The 12,714-nt window shown below is 46.3% G+C and overlaps 1 protein-coding gene across 1 annotated transcript in view; it reads left to right on the top strand.

Annotated features, from left to right (window-relative positions):
• The window catches only part of Mgat5 (alpha-1,6-mannosylglycoprotein 6-beta-N-acetylglucosaminyltransferase), a 320,121-nt gene extending 313,216 nt beyond the window's left edge, over positions 1-6,905 (top strand). The window contains exons 16-17 of the mRNA XM_090342912.1: positions 54-211; positions 6,649-6,905. Of these exons, the coding sequence (XP_090199038.1) occupies positions 54-211; positions 6,649-6,847 (357 nt within the window). The 3' untranslated portion in view covers positions 6,848-6,905. The remainder of the gene's footprint in view (positions 1-53; positions 212-6,648) is intronic.
• The last annotated feature ends 5,809 nt before the right edge of the window (positions 6,906-12,714 follow it).

Genomic DNA, 12,714 nt, shown 5'->3' with positions numbered 1-12,714 from the left:
GTCCTGGAGATCCCCAATTGCATCCTTGGCTGATAGTTTCATTCTCATCCTAGGACTTCTGCCATGGGCAAGTGATGTGGCCACCCCTCAGTGCTCTGCAAGTGAAGCTGGCAGAACCCTGGCAGTCCTGCAAGCAGGTGTGCCAGGAGAACCAGCTCATCTGTGAGCCGTCTTTCTTCCAGCACCTCAACAAGGATAAAGACATGCTGAAGTAAGTGCATCAGGATCGGGGAGGGGAGGCTGGAAGCTCCACCTCTGTGGATATTCTGGGCTCAGAGGCTTTGGGTTTCCACTTCCAGGCTATGTGGCTAGCCAGTGTGTCCAGCCCAACAAGGGGCTACTATACTCTAGACTTCTTCACCCCACTCTTGTAGTACTTCATTTCCAAGTTTGGTATCTGCCATTCCCAAATTTCCACATGAAGTTTCTTCTGGTTTCTGACTCATGATCTCTGTCAGTGCTAATTCCATTCTCCCAGTTTTTGTCACAACCCCTGTGGTTCCCATACTTCCTAATTATCTAACTTCCCACACCTCCTGAATGGCACTAGTGAAGGATTTTCTCCAAGACAGTTGCCTACAAATAATTAGACACTACTGCCTCACTTCTAAGTGGCCCAAAAGTTGTTCTGCCCCATGTATACCTGCAAGACTAGGTGTATAGATTGGTGGGACTGGGGCTCAGACCTTGCCCGTCCCCCATTCTGGCTTTGTGCCTGGCCACTGTGGTTTCTGTGCATGGTGGTCTGAGCTCTGAGTCACAGTGTCCAAAGCATAGCATGAAACCCAAGGAGCATGTGGTCTCTGGCATGGCTCCCAAAAAAGCTCTTTTCAATAGGGCAGTAGGGAATGCTGTTTTCTCCCATGCTTGTTTTTCTGATGTACTCTAAACCAACACAAAAGCCCAGGTTGGGGCACGGGAGTGGGAGGGGGGCGGGTTCCTGCTGTTCACCCAGGGAAGCTTTAGGAGAGAGTGGGGATCTGAAATGGATAGAAAGCAGATGGCAGCACCAAAAGCTTCTAGTTCCATAACATAGATCTAAATCCATGCAGGGCTTCCCACGAACTCCTTTTGCAAATAGCTCCCAGAGCAAAGTGGGTTGTTTTTTTTTTAGAACCCAAGCACTCTGTTTATATTAGACACATCATTGAGTCACCAGGGCCAGATTTCCACACTGTACTTACAATTCAGTGTGCAGCCACCTCTGGTAGAAGAGACATAAGAAGCTACCTCTGCAAATGGGTCCTACACAGGGACTTCCGAGCCTGGTCCCTGACCTCAGTCCTGAGATTGGGGTCTGGTTCAGAGCTAGAGTGAGACACACATGGGTCGGTCTATCTACACAAGAGTCAGCAGGAACAGGAAAGGTGACCAACAACTAGTCAGGTGACCAGTTCCCTATGTTGCATCAGTTTTCCCATCTGCAGAATGGGGACTTGCTGATTGCTGATGAGATGCTAATTGGCCCCTTTTGGATAGAGCTTTGGGCAGTAGACTAGCCTACATGCTGGCAGTCTGAGACTAGATTGGTACAGCCAGTCCCTGAGCCATGCAATCGTTCCCCTCCCCTCCTCCATCACATCCACTGTAGAGATTCGGGCTTCTTACCAGGAAGCTGGAGCAAATGGTAATTTTGCAATAAAGCCATCTGAAATTAATTCTGTGAGCATAAGAGCTCTACTGAATAACTTGTTCATGCATTTGTAAATACTGATAATGTTGTAAAAGCCCAGCTATCTGGCAGTCTATTGAGTGTCTCCTCAGCGTGGAGGTAATCCTGCTCCATCCATATTCATGGCCAATTAGCAATTAGCGGCTCCAACAAACTCGGGCTGCTTTATCTACTCCAACTTGGAGCTCTTTTCTCAGCTGAGCTTCAGCTCCTTTCAGACTCCTGTTGTCCACAACCTTTAATAACTTCCTATCCTGGTTATATGGTAGGAGGTTAATATGTCACAGAAGTCAAGCCCTTTGTAGCATCCTGTGTTGCCATCTTGAATCAGTAACAAGCAGGCAGGTGGTCTTTGAGCTTCTATTTCTGCAAGGGATTCTCCTTAGCACTCAATTGTCCCTTGTTGAATGCTAAGGAGACTGGTACAGGTCTGAGTTATCCTCTGGGCACAATTTCACCAAGGCCAAAGATAGAGGAGACTAGGAAATGGCAAAGTTCAGCCATTTCAGCATGGCCTAGGGAAAGTTAGCAGTGTCTTCTAAAGTTTCAAATTACAGGCATTTCTTTGAGTTACTATGATAACAATTCAGGCTTTTGGTTTTTCTAATCCTGGGCTTATACTTGGCCTGGGAATTTTCTCTGAGATTCTTTTCTTAAGGCTTGTGCTCTACCACTTAAGCCACAGATACACTTCTAGCTTTTTGCTAGTTACATGGAAAGAAGAGCATCCTGAGTAACTAGGACTACAGACATGACCCACCAGCACCTAGCACCTCTGGTTATTTTGTAGATCTTAGGGTTTCTTGCCTGGGTCATTCTACCTTTAGCCTTGTCTGGCCTTTGTCAAATTGTGCCCAGAGGACAATTCAATCTAGATTATGATCCTTCTATTCTACTGCATTGGGATCCAGGCACAGGCTATGTCACAGGCTTTTTTGTTTTGGGTTTGGGGGAAGTTAAGATGGGATCCCATGAACTTCTTTGCTTGGGCTGGCCTTGAACTGTGGTCAATCTCCTGCATAGCTGGGGTGACAGGCATACACCCAGCTATTAGTTATGATGGTATCTTGTGAAGTTTATTGTGCTAGATGACCACAAACCCTGACCCTCCTGATATCAGCCCCTAAAGTAGCTAGGATTATAGACATGAGTCACCACACCCAGCTGATTTGATGCATGTTTTCCACTTTTGCTATTTTCAACTCATGGTGGGTTTATGTAGACATAACCTTACAAAAGGGGCAAGTATGTGTGTGAGCACTGATGCTGGTCATGGATGAGGTTCTAAGTGGTGAAATGTAGACCATGAGCTTGGGCACTTGGGAGAACTCTGAGCCAGGGCGGCCACCAGAGCTTGGGGGTGGGGATGATTCTTCACTGAAAGAAAGGTACACAAGGGCAGGAGCTAGGAAGAACAAGAGCAGCCACTGGGAATGCCTGCTCTTCCAGGCATCTGGAGGGAACATGACTCCAAACCCCAAATCAGGGAGAGTCAGGAGCTTCTGTCTGTTCCCCTGGGGCTGGGCTTCTTAGCCTACCTCATGGCAAGGGAAAGAAGTAGGTGCTCTAAATTGTGAATTGAGAGCCGATGGGCTCCACAGAGCATCTGCTCTCACCCTGTGAGAATGCCAGCTGCTGAGAACAACTGGAGAGGAGGCATCCTGTGGGAAAAGAGAGAGGAGATGGCACTTTGCAGATGTGTGTGCGCATACACATGTGTGTGCGTACATTTGCATGCGTGTGTGTGCATGCACATGTCCATGCACACTAGCAAGAGACAGGCAAACATATCCCTGTATTCACTCTTTTTTATTAAATAATTTTTTATTGTGATTGATAGAAGGGTTACATAAAGTCATTCTCTGTGGGGACTGAGGCATCTGGGCTATGGCACTGTGTAGTCAAATGATGTCATCTGGAGATCATATTATTCTGGTGACTTTTGTTCTGTAGGTCAGCAAAGGTGATGGAGCCTAGAGCCTGAGTCTAGGTGACCTGGAAAAGAGGGTAGCAGGACCCTCCATGGCTCCTAGCAATTCCACCCATCCACTCAGGGTCCGCAAGTGGGAGAGAGCTCCATGCTCCCAGCCAGCAATGTGCCAGGCAGATGGTCTGATTTAAGCCGTCACATCTGCTGTGCTCCACCTATAGAAATAAACAGCATGAGCATAAATCTGTGTCCCAAGGCCACATTCCATATGCAATCTTACTTCAAGGTGGAGTGTCTGATTCTGTTTGTTTTCCTTTTTTTCTTTTGTTGCTATCCTTCTCCTCCTCTTCTTTTTCTTCTTTTTTGTTTTTATCAGTCATGGGGCTTGAACTCTGGACCTGGGCGCTATCCCTGAGTTCTTCAGCTCAAAGCTAGCACTCTGCCATTTAAGCCACAGCAGTATTTCCAGTTTTCTGGTGGTTCATTAGAGATAAGAGCCTCAAGGATTTTTGTGCCTGGACTGGCTTTGAACCACGATCTGCAGTTCTCAGCATCTCGAGTAGCTAGAATTACAGGTGTTGAGTCACCTGTGCTTGGCTTCTTTTCTGTGTGTGTGTGTGTGTGTGTGTATACGTGTATGTACATGTATGTGGGCATATGTATGCATGTGCCCATGCCGGGTCCTGAATTCAGAGCCTAGGTTGTCAGGGAAAAAAAACTACCTTCTGACTTTTGTGGTTAAGTGGTGATGCGAATCTCATGGAGTTTTCCTGCCGCCCAGTCCAGCTTCAAACTGCAATCCTTACCGCTCAGCTTCCAGAGCAGCTAGGATTACAGGTGTGAGCCATCAGCATCCAGCACCTCTGGGGGATCTGGGATAGCCTGTGAAGGCGTTAGTAGCCTCAAGTCTTAGAAACCCCATGAAAGTCTCCTGTTACTGTCTTCCTTCTTGGCCCATGACCTTAACCCGTGGGCACCACCACCTCCCAGCTGTCACCAAGACCACCGTGATGAAGGTGGTTAGGATCGTGAAAGCACTCCCCCAGTGACTGACTACAGGAATGAAACAAGAGGGGGCCTGCCCTCTGAGATGCCCTGCTCCTCAGAGCCTAAGGGCCATGTGCAAAGGAGCTGTGGCTCTTGCAAGGAGATCAAGTCCCAATGAGTTCTGGGTTCCCAGAGCAGCTGGGGCTTCTGCTCCTGAGCAGGAACCAGGCTGGCAGCCTGAGACAGTGCACTAGAAGCCAGCAGATGTGTTGGGAATCGCAAGATTTTCTATTGGCAGGGCCCAGGTGGCTGGCAGGAATAAGAGGGTAAAAGGTACTTCCTCACCCTACCCCCACCCCAACACACACATCTCATCAGAGACAACTGGGAGCCACAAGTTCTCTATCCTCATTGCCCCACCCACAGCAACAAAGCAGAATGGGCAGAGAGCTGTAATGCCTATCAAGGAAGGCGCATAGCCATCCAGTGCCAGGCAGTGAGGGCCATAGCCATGACCATAGGTAATCCAAGCTTTAATGTTAATGGACCACTAGCTCCGAGGTAGACTCTTCCAAGTACTGTAGAAGCACTCACTTAACTCCTACAGTTGAGGTTTATTGATCTTCATCTTAGAGAAGAAAACACTGAGCCATACAGAGGCTCTCACTTGTCTAAGGGTCACATGGCGCCTCAGACAAAGCCAAGATTCAAACCCAGGTGGTCTTGGCCCAGCACACCTTGTTCACTAAACTCAAATGTAGCCCTGTGCAGTGGAGACTCATGCAGGACATTGGGTGGAGCTTCCTTGTTCAAGGAGGGAGGGGGAAAGTTGGTAGGGGGAAACCAGTGTATCCCAGGTGAGAAGGAATGGGGTTCAGTCTTCTGAGATAAGCAGCCTGTTGGGTCCTTGAGAACACAATATCTTAATGTCATTAGTCCCCTTAGCAGTGGCCCCCAGCCTGAAGAAGCAAAGCTATTTGTATTCCACAGACCACTCCACCATGGGGCCCCTGGAGCAGGGCCTGGTTCACCTCTTTGTGGTCCTGAGGCCTCAGCTGTCTGATGTCCAGCCAGGGTAACTGTCTCAATTGCAAAGAGGTCATGAGAATCAGAGCGAACTCCCAGGAATTGAGGTCAGTGAGAGTATACCAGATTGCTTTCCAGGGGAGAGTGAGGCCAAGGAAGCTTTCCCAAGCATTTTGTGGGTATATATGTGCCAGTTCTGGGACCTGAACATAGAATCTTAGGCTTTCCTTTGGCTTTTTTTTGTTGGAGTATGATCTACCATTTGAGCTACACTTCTCCTTCTGACTTTTTGCTGGTTAGAGAGAAGAGTCTCACAGACTTTTGTGCATGGGTTGGCTTTAAACCACAATCCTCAGATCTCTGCCTCATGAGTAGCAAGAATTGTAAGTGTGATCTCCCAGCACTGAGTCCTTTTGAATCCTTTTGTTTAAAAAGGCAGAGCTTTGCCCCACTTAATGCTAGCACCCATTGCTAGTGCTTCAGTGTGTGGCCACCCTGGCATTTTTTGTTTATTTTTTTGTTCAAGACCAGAATTCAAATTCGTTACTTGGTGCTCTACCAACTGAGCGATGCCTCCAACCCCAACCACTTTGGCTTTCAACATTCGGTTGCTTACTTTTTAATGTGATATGTAATCACCCTGTATAACCTGCCTTGGCCTGGCAGAGTTCTCACACTGGAACATTTCTCCTTCGTTCTTTTCCAATGACTCCAAGAGCACAAAAGGCCCGTGGTTGTTGACCATTTCCCACTTGGTGAGTAGGCAAGTTATTTCTGGTTTTTCTTCCTTATAGACAGTTCTCCCCAGCCCTAAAGACACTCCCTCTTACCCCCATGTGGGCATGCTCGTGCCTTTCACACCTGAGATCCATAGAGTGGACAACTGTGGAGTCAGAGGCTGTACACCACTTCATATCTGAAACAGAAAAAGTGAATGTGCTCCCCGCATCTCGTGTACCAGTGAGCCAGTTATAGCAGGACAGGTTCTGTGCCCTACACGGCTAACCCCTGTGACTTTTCTTTTCTACCGCAGGCATGAGGTGATATGCCAAAGCTCAGAGCTCGCCAAGGATATCCTGCTACCCTCCTTTGACCCTATGAAGAAACACTGTGTGTTCCAATCAGACCTCTTGCTCTTCAGCTGTGCAGGCGCTCACCCCGTGCACCAGAGGATCTGCCCCTGCCGGGACTTCATCAAGGGCCAGGTGGCCCTCTGTAAAGACTGCCTATAGCAGCTGTCTACTGGGTGCCACATGCGTTCTGCTAGGGAAGACAAAGATGGTGGCCAGAGTCAGAAGTCATTCAGGTACTCTGGCCAGAGCCTGAACATTTTTTGATCCAAGGTTTGGATTAGGTACTGCTCCCACTGTGGCCAGCGCTTCGCAGTTTTCACCACAACAAAATGAGAGCAGGCCAGGATATATTTTCTATTTTGTGAGGAGCCACTGTAGGGAGACTGTCCCTACAACTGCTCCAGGGTTTAAAAAAAAAATAGTTTCAAGATTCATTTAAATTTAAACCAATAGGAGGAATTGAGCTAATTGGAAAGAACTTTGAATGGAAACATTCCTAAACCCATTAACTTATTTATTTGGGAAGGAGGGAGGGCGGGAGGGCAATAAGGGAGGGAGAAAAAAGGGATTGATCTCAGTCTCTTCTGTTTCCCACTGATACTCATCCACCTTCACTGTACTATTACTCTATCTGCTTGGGGTGGGGCTGTGGTACTAAGAGCATCTCAAGGCCAGCTGCAAGGACCTACCTTGTAGAAGCAGGTGGCAGCAGAGCAAAGGAAAATCTTGCATTAGAAGCACAGCCAAACTATCCAGGACATTTTTGTAGAGTTTGTGGATCCTATGTGTGCTTGGCAGGTGGCAGCTAAAGGACCAGGAACTCTGTGGCTGGGGTGAAGGGATGAACATGCTGTGATTGTCCAGAGACCCCAGCCAGGGTTGTTTGAAAGTCACGAAGGACTCCTTTCCTATGTGCCCTGTCCCTCATACCTTGCCTCCATTTTCTTCTTACTATTTTTCTTAGAAATGCAAGACTATGGAGTTTTTGTTTGCTAGACTATGATAAATTCACCCTCCTTCACTTACTGCTCTGAAATGAGGACCTTTGAACTTGGAGGGCAGCTCTCTATCCCCCAGAGAGCTGAGATGGGGACAGGAATGATAGTGAACTTAAGGGCTGGTGGCACAACTAGAGCTGAGCTCCACACAGGTGAGTTTGTATCCCCTCAGATGCCTGGCATCACTGAAGTATAGTGAATGGGACTTGTGGTGACCGTGATATTTGCTGAGAGACCACCAGCAGCCCCGTGTGAATGCTTTGTGTTGCCCTCACCAATCCCAAGCTGTGAGTCTGGTGCTGGCTTTTCCTTCAGATGCTGTCGCTCTGGTGGGGATTAGCCAGTTGGCCTGCTCAGATTTATCATCAGCCCCCACCTTCCACATCCCCAGCTTGTCCATTCCTGCTGAAGCCTTGCTTTCGTCCCATGTGTATACACTTGTGAGTTGCCCAAAGCTCTGAATTTCTGTGGCAGCCAGAGTGAGCCTTTTTCTACCTCTTGCTATGAGCTGTCAGCATCATTCACTCAGTTGTGGCTGGCCAGCTGGAATGCTTAGGGCTTCACTGCACACATGCAGCCTTGGGGTTTCCAGCATCCTGCCTACTGGGGATGATGGGGAACCAGCTGGTATCTCTGCCAGGAAGAGCCTTTAAATCTGGGAAGTTAGATATGCCTGCTTCTTGATTTCTACCCTAGGGCCTAAATAATAGCAACAGCACAGCAAGCCTTTTTCTGCTGAGGCCCCCAGATTGCTGCTCATTGGGTCTGAATTGTACTTCCAGTCTTACAGAATGGAGAAGGGCAGCTGAGGCTCTTTACCTCCCCGCCTCCTCGCCCCCCTCTGGGAGGATACTGAGGGAGGCCTCTGTCTGGGCCCAGTTACAAGGGCCAGTAGAAATCCAATCATGATTAATGAAGTGTCATTAGTGATGGAGAGTGATGTGTGCCTTTCTTTGTTTTGCTATGATAGTTTCCTACAGTAGGAGGGGAGAAAAGTAGCTTTCTGTGAGGAAGGACTTTTTTCCAGTGTCTAGGCCTCTGGGCTGCCCTAGCCCCCCCTCCCTCCTCCACCTCTTCTTCCCCCCTTCCCCCCCATAGAAGTTTGTGCCAGTTCCCAGATCAACAGACCATACTTAGACCAGGTCCGCCCTCTCCTGGGCTCTTCTGGAAACTCCACAGGCTGAAGGTGTCAGTGTATGCATTCTACCAGCAGGGGGCACCCCCAAGCCTAGTGATTCCCCGGAAAGCTCAAGCTAGTTAACAGAGAGCTGTTCAAAAATAACCACAGAAATTCAGAAAGGAAGGAAAGGAAAAGTCACATTATTCTTGCCTTCAGAAGCTTCAGGAATCATTTGCTGTTTATCCCTGGTCCCAAGGCCTCCCCACCTTTCCATTCCTTTTAAGACCCTCTAGGTCAGATAATGCAAAAGAGCACTTTCTCCTACTTAAAAGTTCCTCTTACTTTCCCCGCTCCAGTATGCGCTAGAAGGGAGCCCAATTCCACTGGAAGCAGTGGAGGCTGCCTCCCTTTGGCACAAATAAACCACACTCCACTGACCATGGGCCTTCTCAGTAGGTGAACCCCAGGTGTATATTGGCTTCCGGGTATGCTCAGTGTCCCACCAGGGGAATCAAAGAAGGAAACTTGAACCTACTTTATGTGTAGAAAGAGAGAAGTGTACCTTTAATAGCTTAGGCCTGTAAGCCTGGAGCACTTTTACCATTGCTGATCTTTAAACCTAAACTCATATGTAAGTTGATGACAATTCCATAGGGAAAGAAATCCAAAATCAGGATTAATATTTTCCTGTGCTACACAATAATGTCTTGCCTAATATTTCAGATTTTTTTTAAATTGAGAGAAAAAGTTTATCTAATTTATGAAGAGAAAGCTTTCCTTTGTAAGGTCAGCATTTTACAAGAACTCCTGAAAATGCAGACTTCTCTAAATGCCAGTACACATCTCCTTTCATGGATGCAAGTTGATTTACACATGTGCAAACAGAGACACCTTTTGCATATTTGCTTGGATTAGGTTTTGGTCACTGCTTGTGATGATTTTCTTGTTGTTGCTGGTTGTTTGCTTGTTGGCAGTGTGTTTGGAAATATTAGTAACTGTCTCTTGGGTGATATTTGTGTTCCTAATGTGCCTTTTCACTTTCTTTTGGAGTTTGTTTTGGAAGTATGGGTGCTGTTGAAGGCTAACACTAATGTGGAAATAGGCTCTTTGATGACTGCAAAAATTCCGGCTGGGCATGAGAAATACTCCCCAGCCTACAGCCCGTGTGATCACATTAGCCCTTAGAAGGTGAAAGATCTGACTTCCTCTAGACTTCTGGTCTGTCTTGGGGTTGCCAAGGGGCTAGGAGGCCTGAGCTTCTTCCTGAAGCAGAAGGCCAGCCCCTGCTGACCGTTGTTACTAAAGAGCTCAGTACAACGGTAGCCCAGAAATACTTCAAGTGATTGGCAGCATAAATGGGGAGAAAAATGTCTGCCCCCTTTCTTTTCCTTAGTGAGTGAATGTAGGAACGAATGAAAGTGAGTCAGTAGCTTCCTCTTTGGAAATGGAGTCTCATGTAACTCCAAGATAGTGATGTCATCTGGGCAGTAGAAAAGAATGAAACTGTCTAAAGGTGGCTGGGTAAACTTTAGAGCAGACCCAGGTGATTACCTAGATTGTATAATTTTAATATGCTGCCATTCTCTCCCATGCCCCCCCCAAATTCTTGATTTATAAAGGAAAAAGTCTATTTTGTTAACGACAGGCTCTGTTGTATGTGTTATTATCCCAAGCCTGGATTGTTTTTATTTATTTAAAAAGTTTAATTTCTCTATTGGCTTTATTTTGTAAATCTCATCCATCCCTCTAAGGCTGCAGAATATCTGCATGTAATTAGATGGGTGGACATAAATGTTCATACTCATTCAGGAAGCTGGAAATTCTGGAAAGCTGAGGGTGAGTGAGTTCCTTTCAGTCTTGGCTTCAACAAAAAGTGAGAAGCCAAGTCTTTATGTATAGCAAAAGACCAAATTAGATGTATAGTCTTGGATGCAGGAAAAAAAATACTCTAGATTTCCTAGCTCGTAGGATTTTGTGAAGATTGTGTTTAGCACAGTGCCTGGCACATAGTAAGCCCTAGTAAATGTTAAATATTGTTACTATTAGCATTTCACAAAATTTGAAAAATAGAGCTGAGCTCATTCCCTGTTGAATCAAGTGATTCCTACATGAAAATATTCAGAGTTTATTGTAGGAATTACTGGTTTCAAGTGTCCAACTTCTGCCCTACCCTGCTAGTTGAAATTTTAATATATTTCTGAATGCACTGAATGATTTGAAAATATGCCAGACTTCAGCCTCCACTGAAACAAGGCTGCAGGAATTAACTGGAATAGAAAGGGTAAAAGTGACCTTTGGCCATCTACGGCTATCTTCTGGAACATTCCAGGGATTTCTTTGAGGAAGTTTTTGAGCTAGAAATGAAAAGTTTTTGGACAGAGTGTACCCCTTAAGTTCGTGTTCATTCTGTTTCTCTGTAATGCAATAATGGAGACTTGTATTGAAGGGGAATAAAATGATCAATTGAAGGAATAATTCCCCCAGGAAATCCCTTTTCTGCCCCCTGCTGGCCAGGGAGGCCTATAACAGGCTGGTTACCTCATGTTTCCATCAAATTAAAGTTGAGTTTGTACTAGAGATGACCTGCCCCAGAAGGGCAACTGAAGCTCTTGGCGGAGGGATTTGGGCATCTTTCTAAAGAGCTCACAGAAGCAGCTTGTAGTTGTTTTCCAAAGTGATTGAAATACCAGTTTACTGTTTATTTTGTTGTGACTTAGTCTTTTGCCTCCTTGATAAAGTTTTTATCTCCCAACCTTTGTCCACACAACTTTGGGTAGATTGGGTAGATTGTGGTTATAGAATAAGGGGAAATTTCTAGAGTTCAATGTGTTTTTGCGAATTCCTTTGGCTTCTCTTCAGTTGATCAGCACTCTTACCCTCTTAATGTTTTATGGATATAACGGTTGACATTTACCTTCTTCAAAGCCTCCCTCTGTCCCAGATTTTGTGGCACCTTGTTCCTTACCCTACCCTGGAGTAGGGTGGCAGGCATGCAGAGTGCATACTGGTGCTGCAGATCAAAATGCCTACTGGGATCCCAGCACAGTCTCCAAAGCTGAGATAGTAGAAAGGTGAGTGGCACTTTGCTCACTGTCCTGCCTAAGTATTAACAAGACAATAGAGTAACAATTGATGCCAAAGGAGTTGGTGATGTCCCTTCTGCTGTCACAACCTTGGTGGTGTTAAGCTAATGACTGTTTGTGTCTGTGTCTTCAGATTCTGGTCCAGCTGTTTTGTGTTGTACTTCTGGGGTTCTATAGCTGGAGTCTGCAAATAAGGTGTCACTGTCTAAATGTACTGTACTGCTACAGGGAGCACTGGCTTTGTTTTCCACTGTCGTAGAGAAAACTAGGGAGAACTTTATTTTTCAATAAACTTTTCTTGTGTGAGTGGTGGAAGTGGTTTTTTTTTTTTTGGTGGGGTGGGGGGCTGTGTCTCACCTTTATAAACACTTGGGAAAGCTGGTGAGGAGCTGTGTTGAAGAAGGTAGAGTTTTACTACTGAGCATTCACTCCCTCCATCTTACATTCCCCTTGAAAGAAGCAGAACTAAAATGTGAACTGATAGCCTTTCTGAGATTGCTGTTACGGCCCAAGCATTTAAAACTCAGAACCCAGTTCGCCCTTCAGAAATACTAAGCAATGTTTGAGGCAAGGGACCAGTGAGCTATGAGCACTTGGTTAGGTAGATGCTCTGGGAATGAGGCAGAACACTATCAGGCCACACTGAGGGGGCTAAACCCCCATAATCCTGGCCCCTCTGCAAATATCTGCAGAATGGATGCCATGGAGCTGACATCAAGGGTTTGATGGAACAATTCTTCAAAAATCAGAAGGAAATGTCTTCTATGCTAGAGTCTATTCTCTTTCCTGAGTATATATCAAGTTCAGTGAGAAATCCTGCATTTT

Source organism: Megascapheus bottae, chromosome 12 (assembly GCF_031878675.1).
Source record: "Megascapheus bottae isolate mThoBot1 chromosome 12, mThoBot2.hap1, whole genome shotgun sequence".
NCBI classification, from domain to species: Eukaryota; Metazoa; Chordata; class Mammalia; order Rodentia; family Geomyidae; genus Megascapheus; species Megascapheus bottae.
Note: the sequence above shows the minus strand (reverse complement) of the source record. Positions and strands in the feature narration are given on the sequence as shown.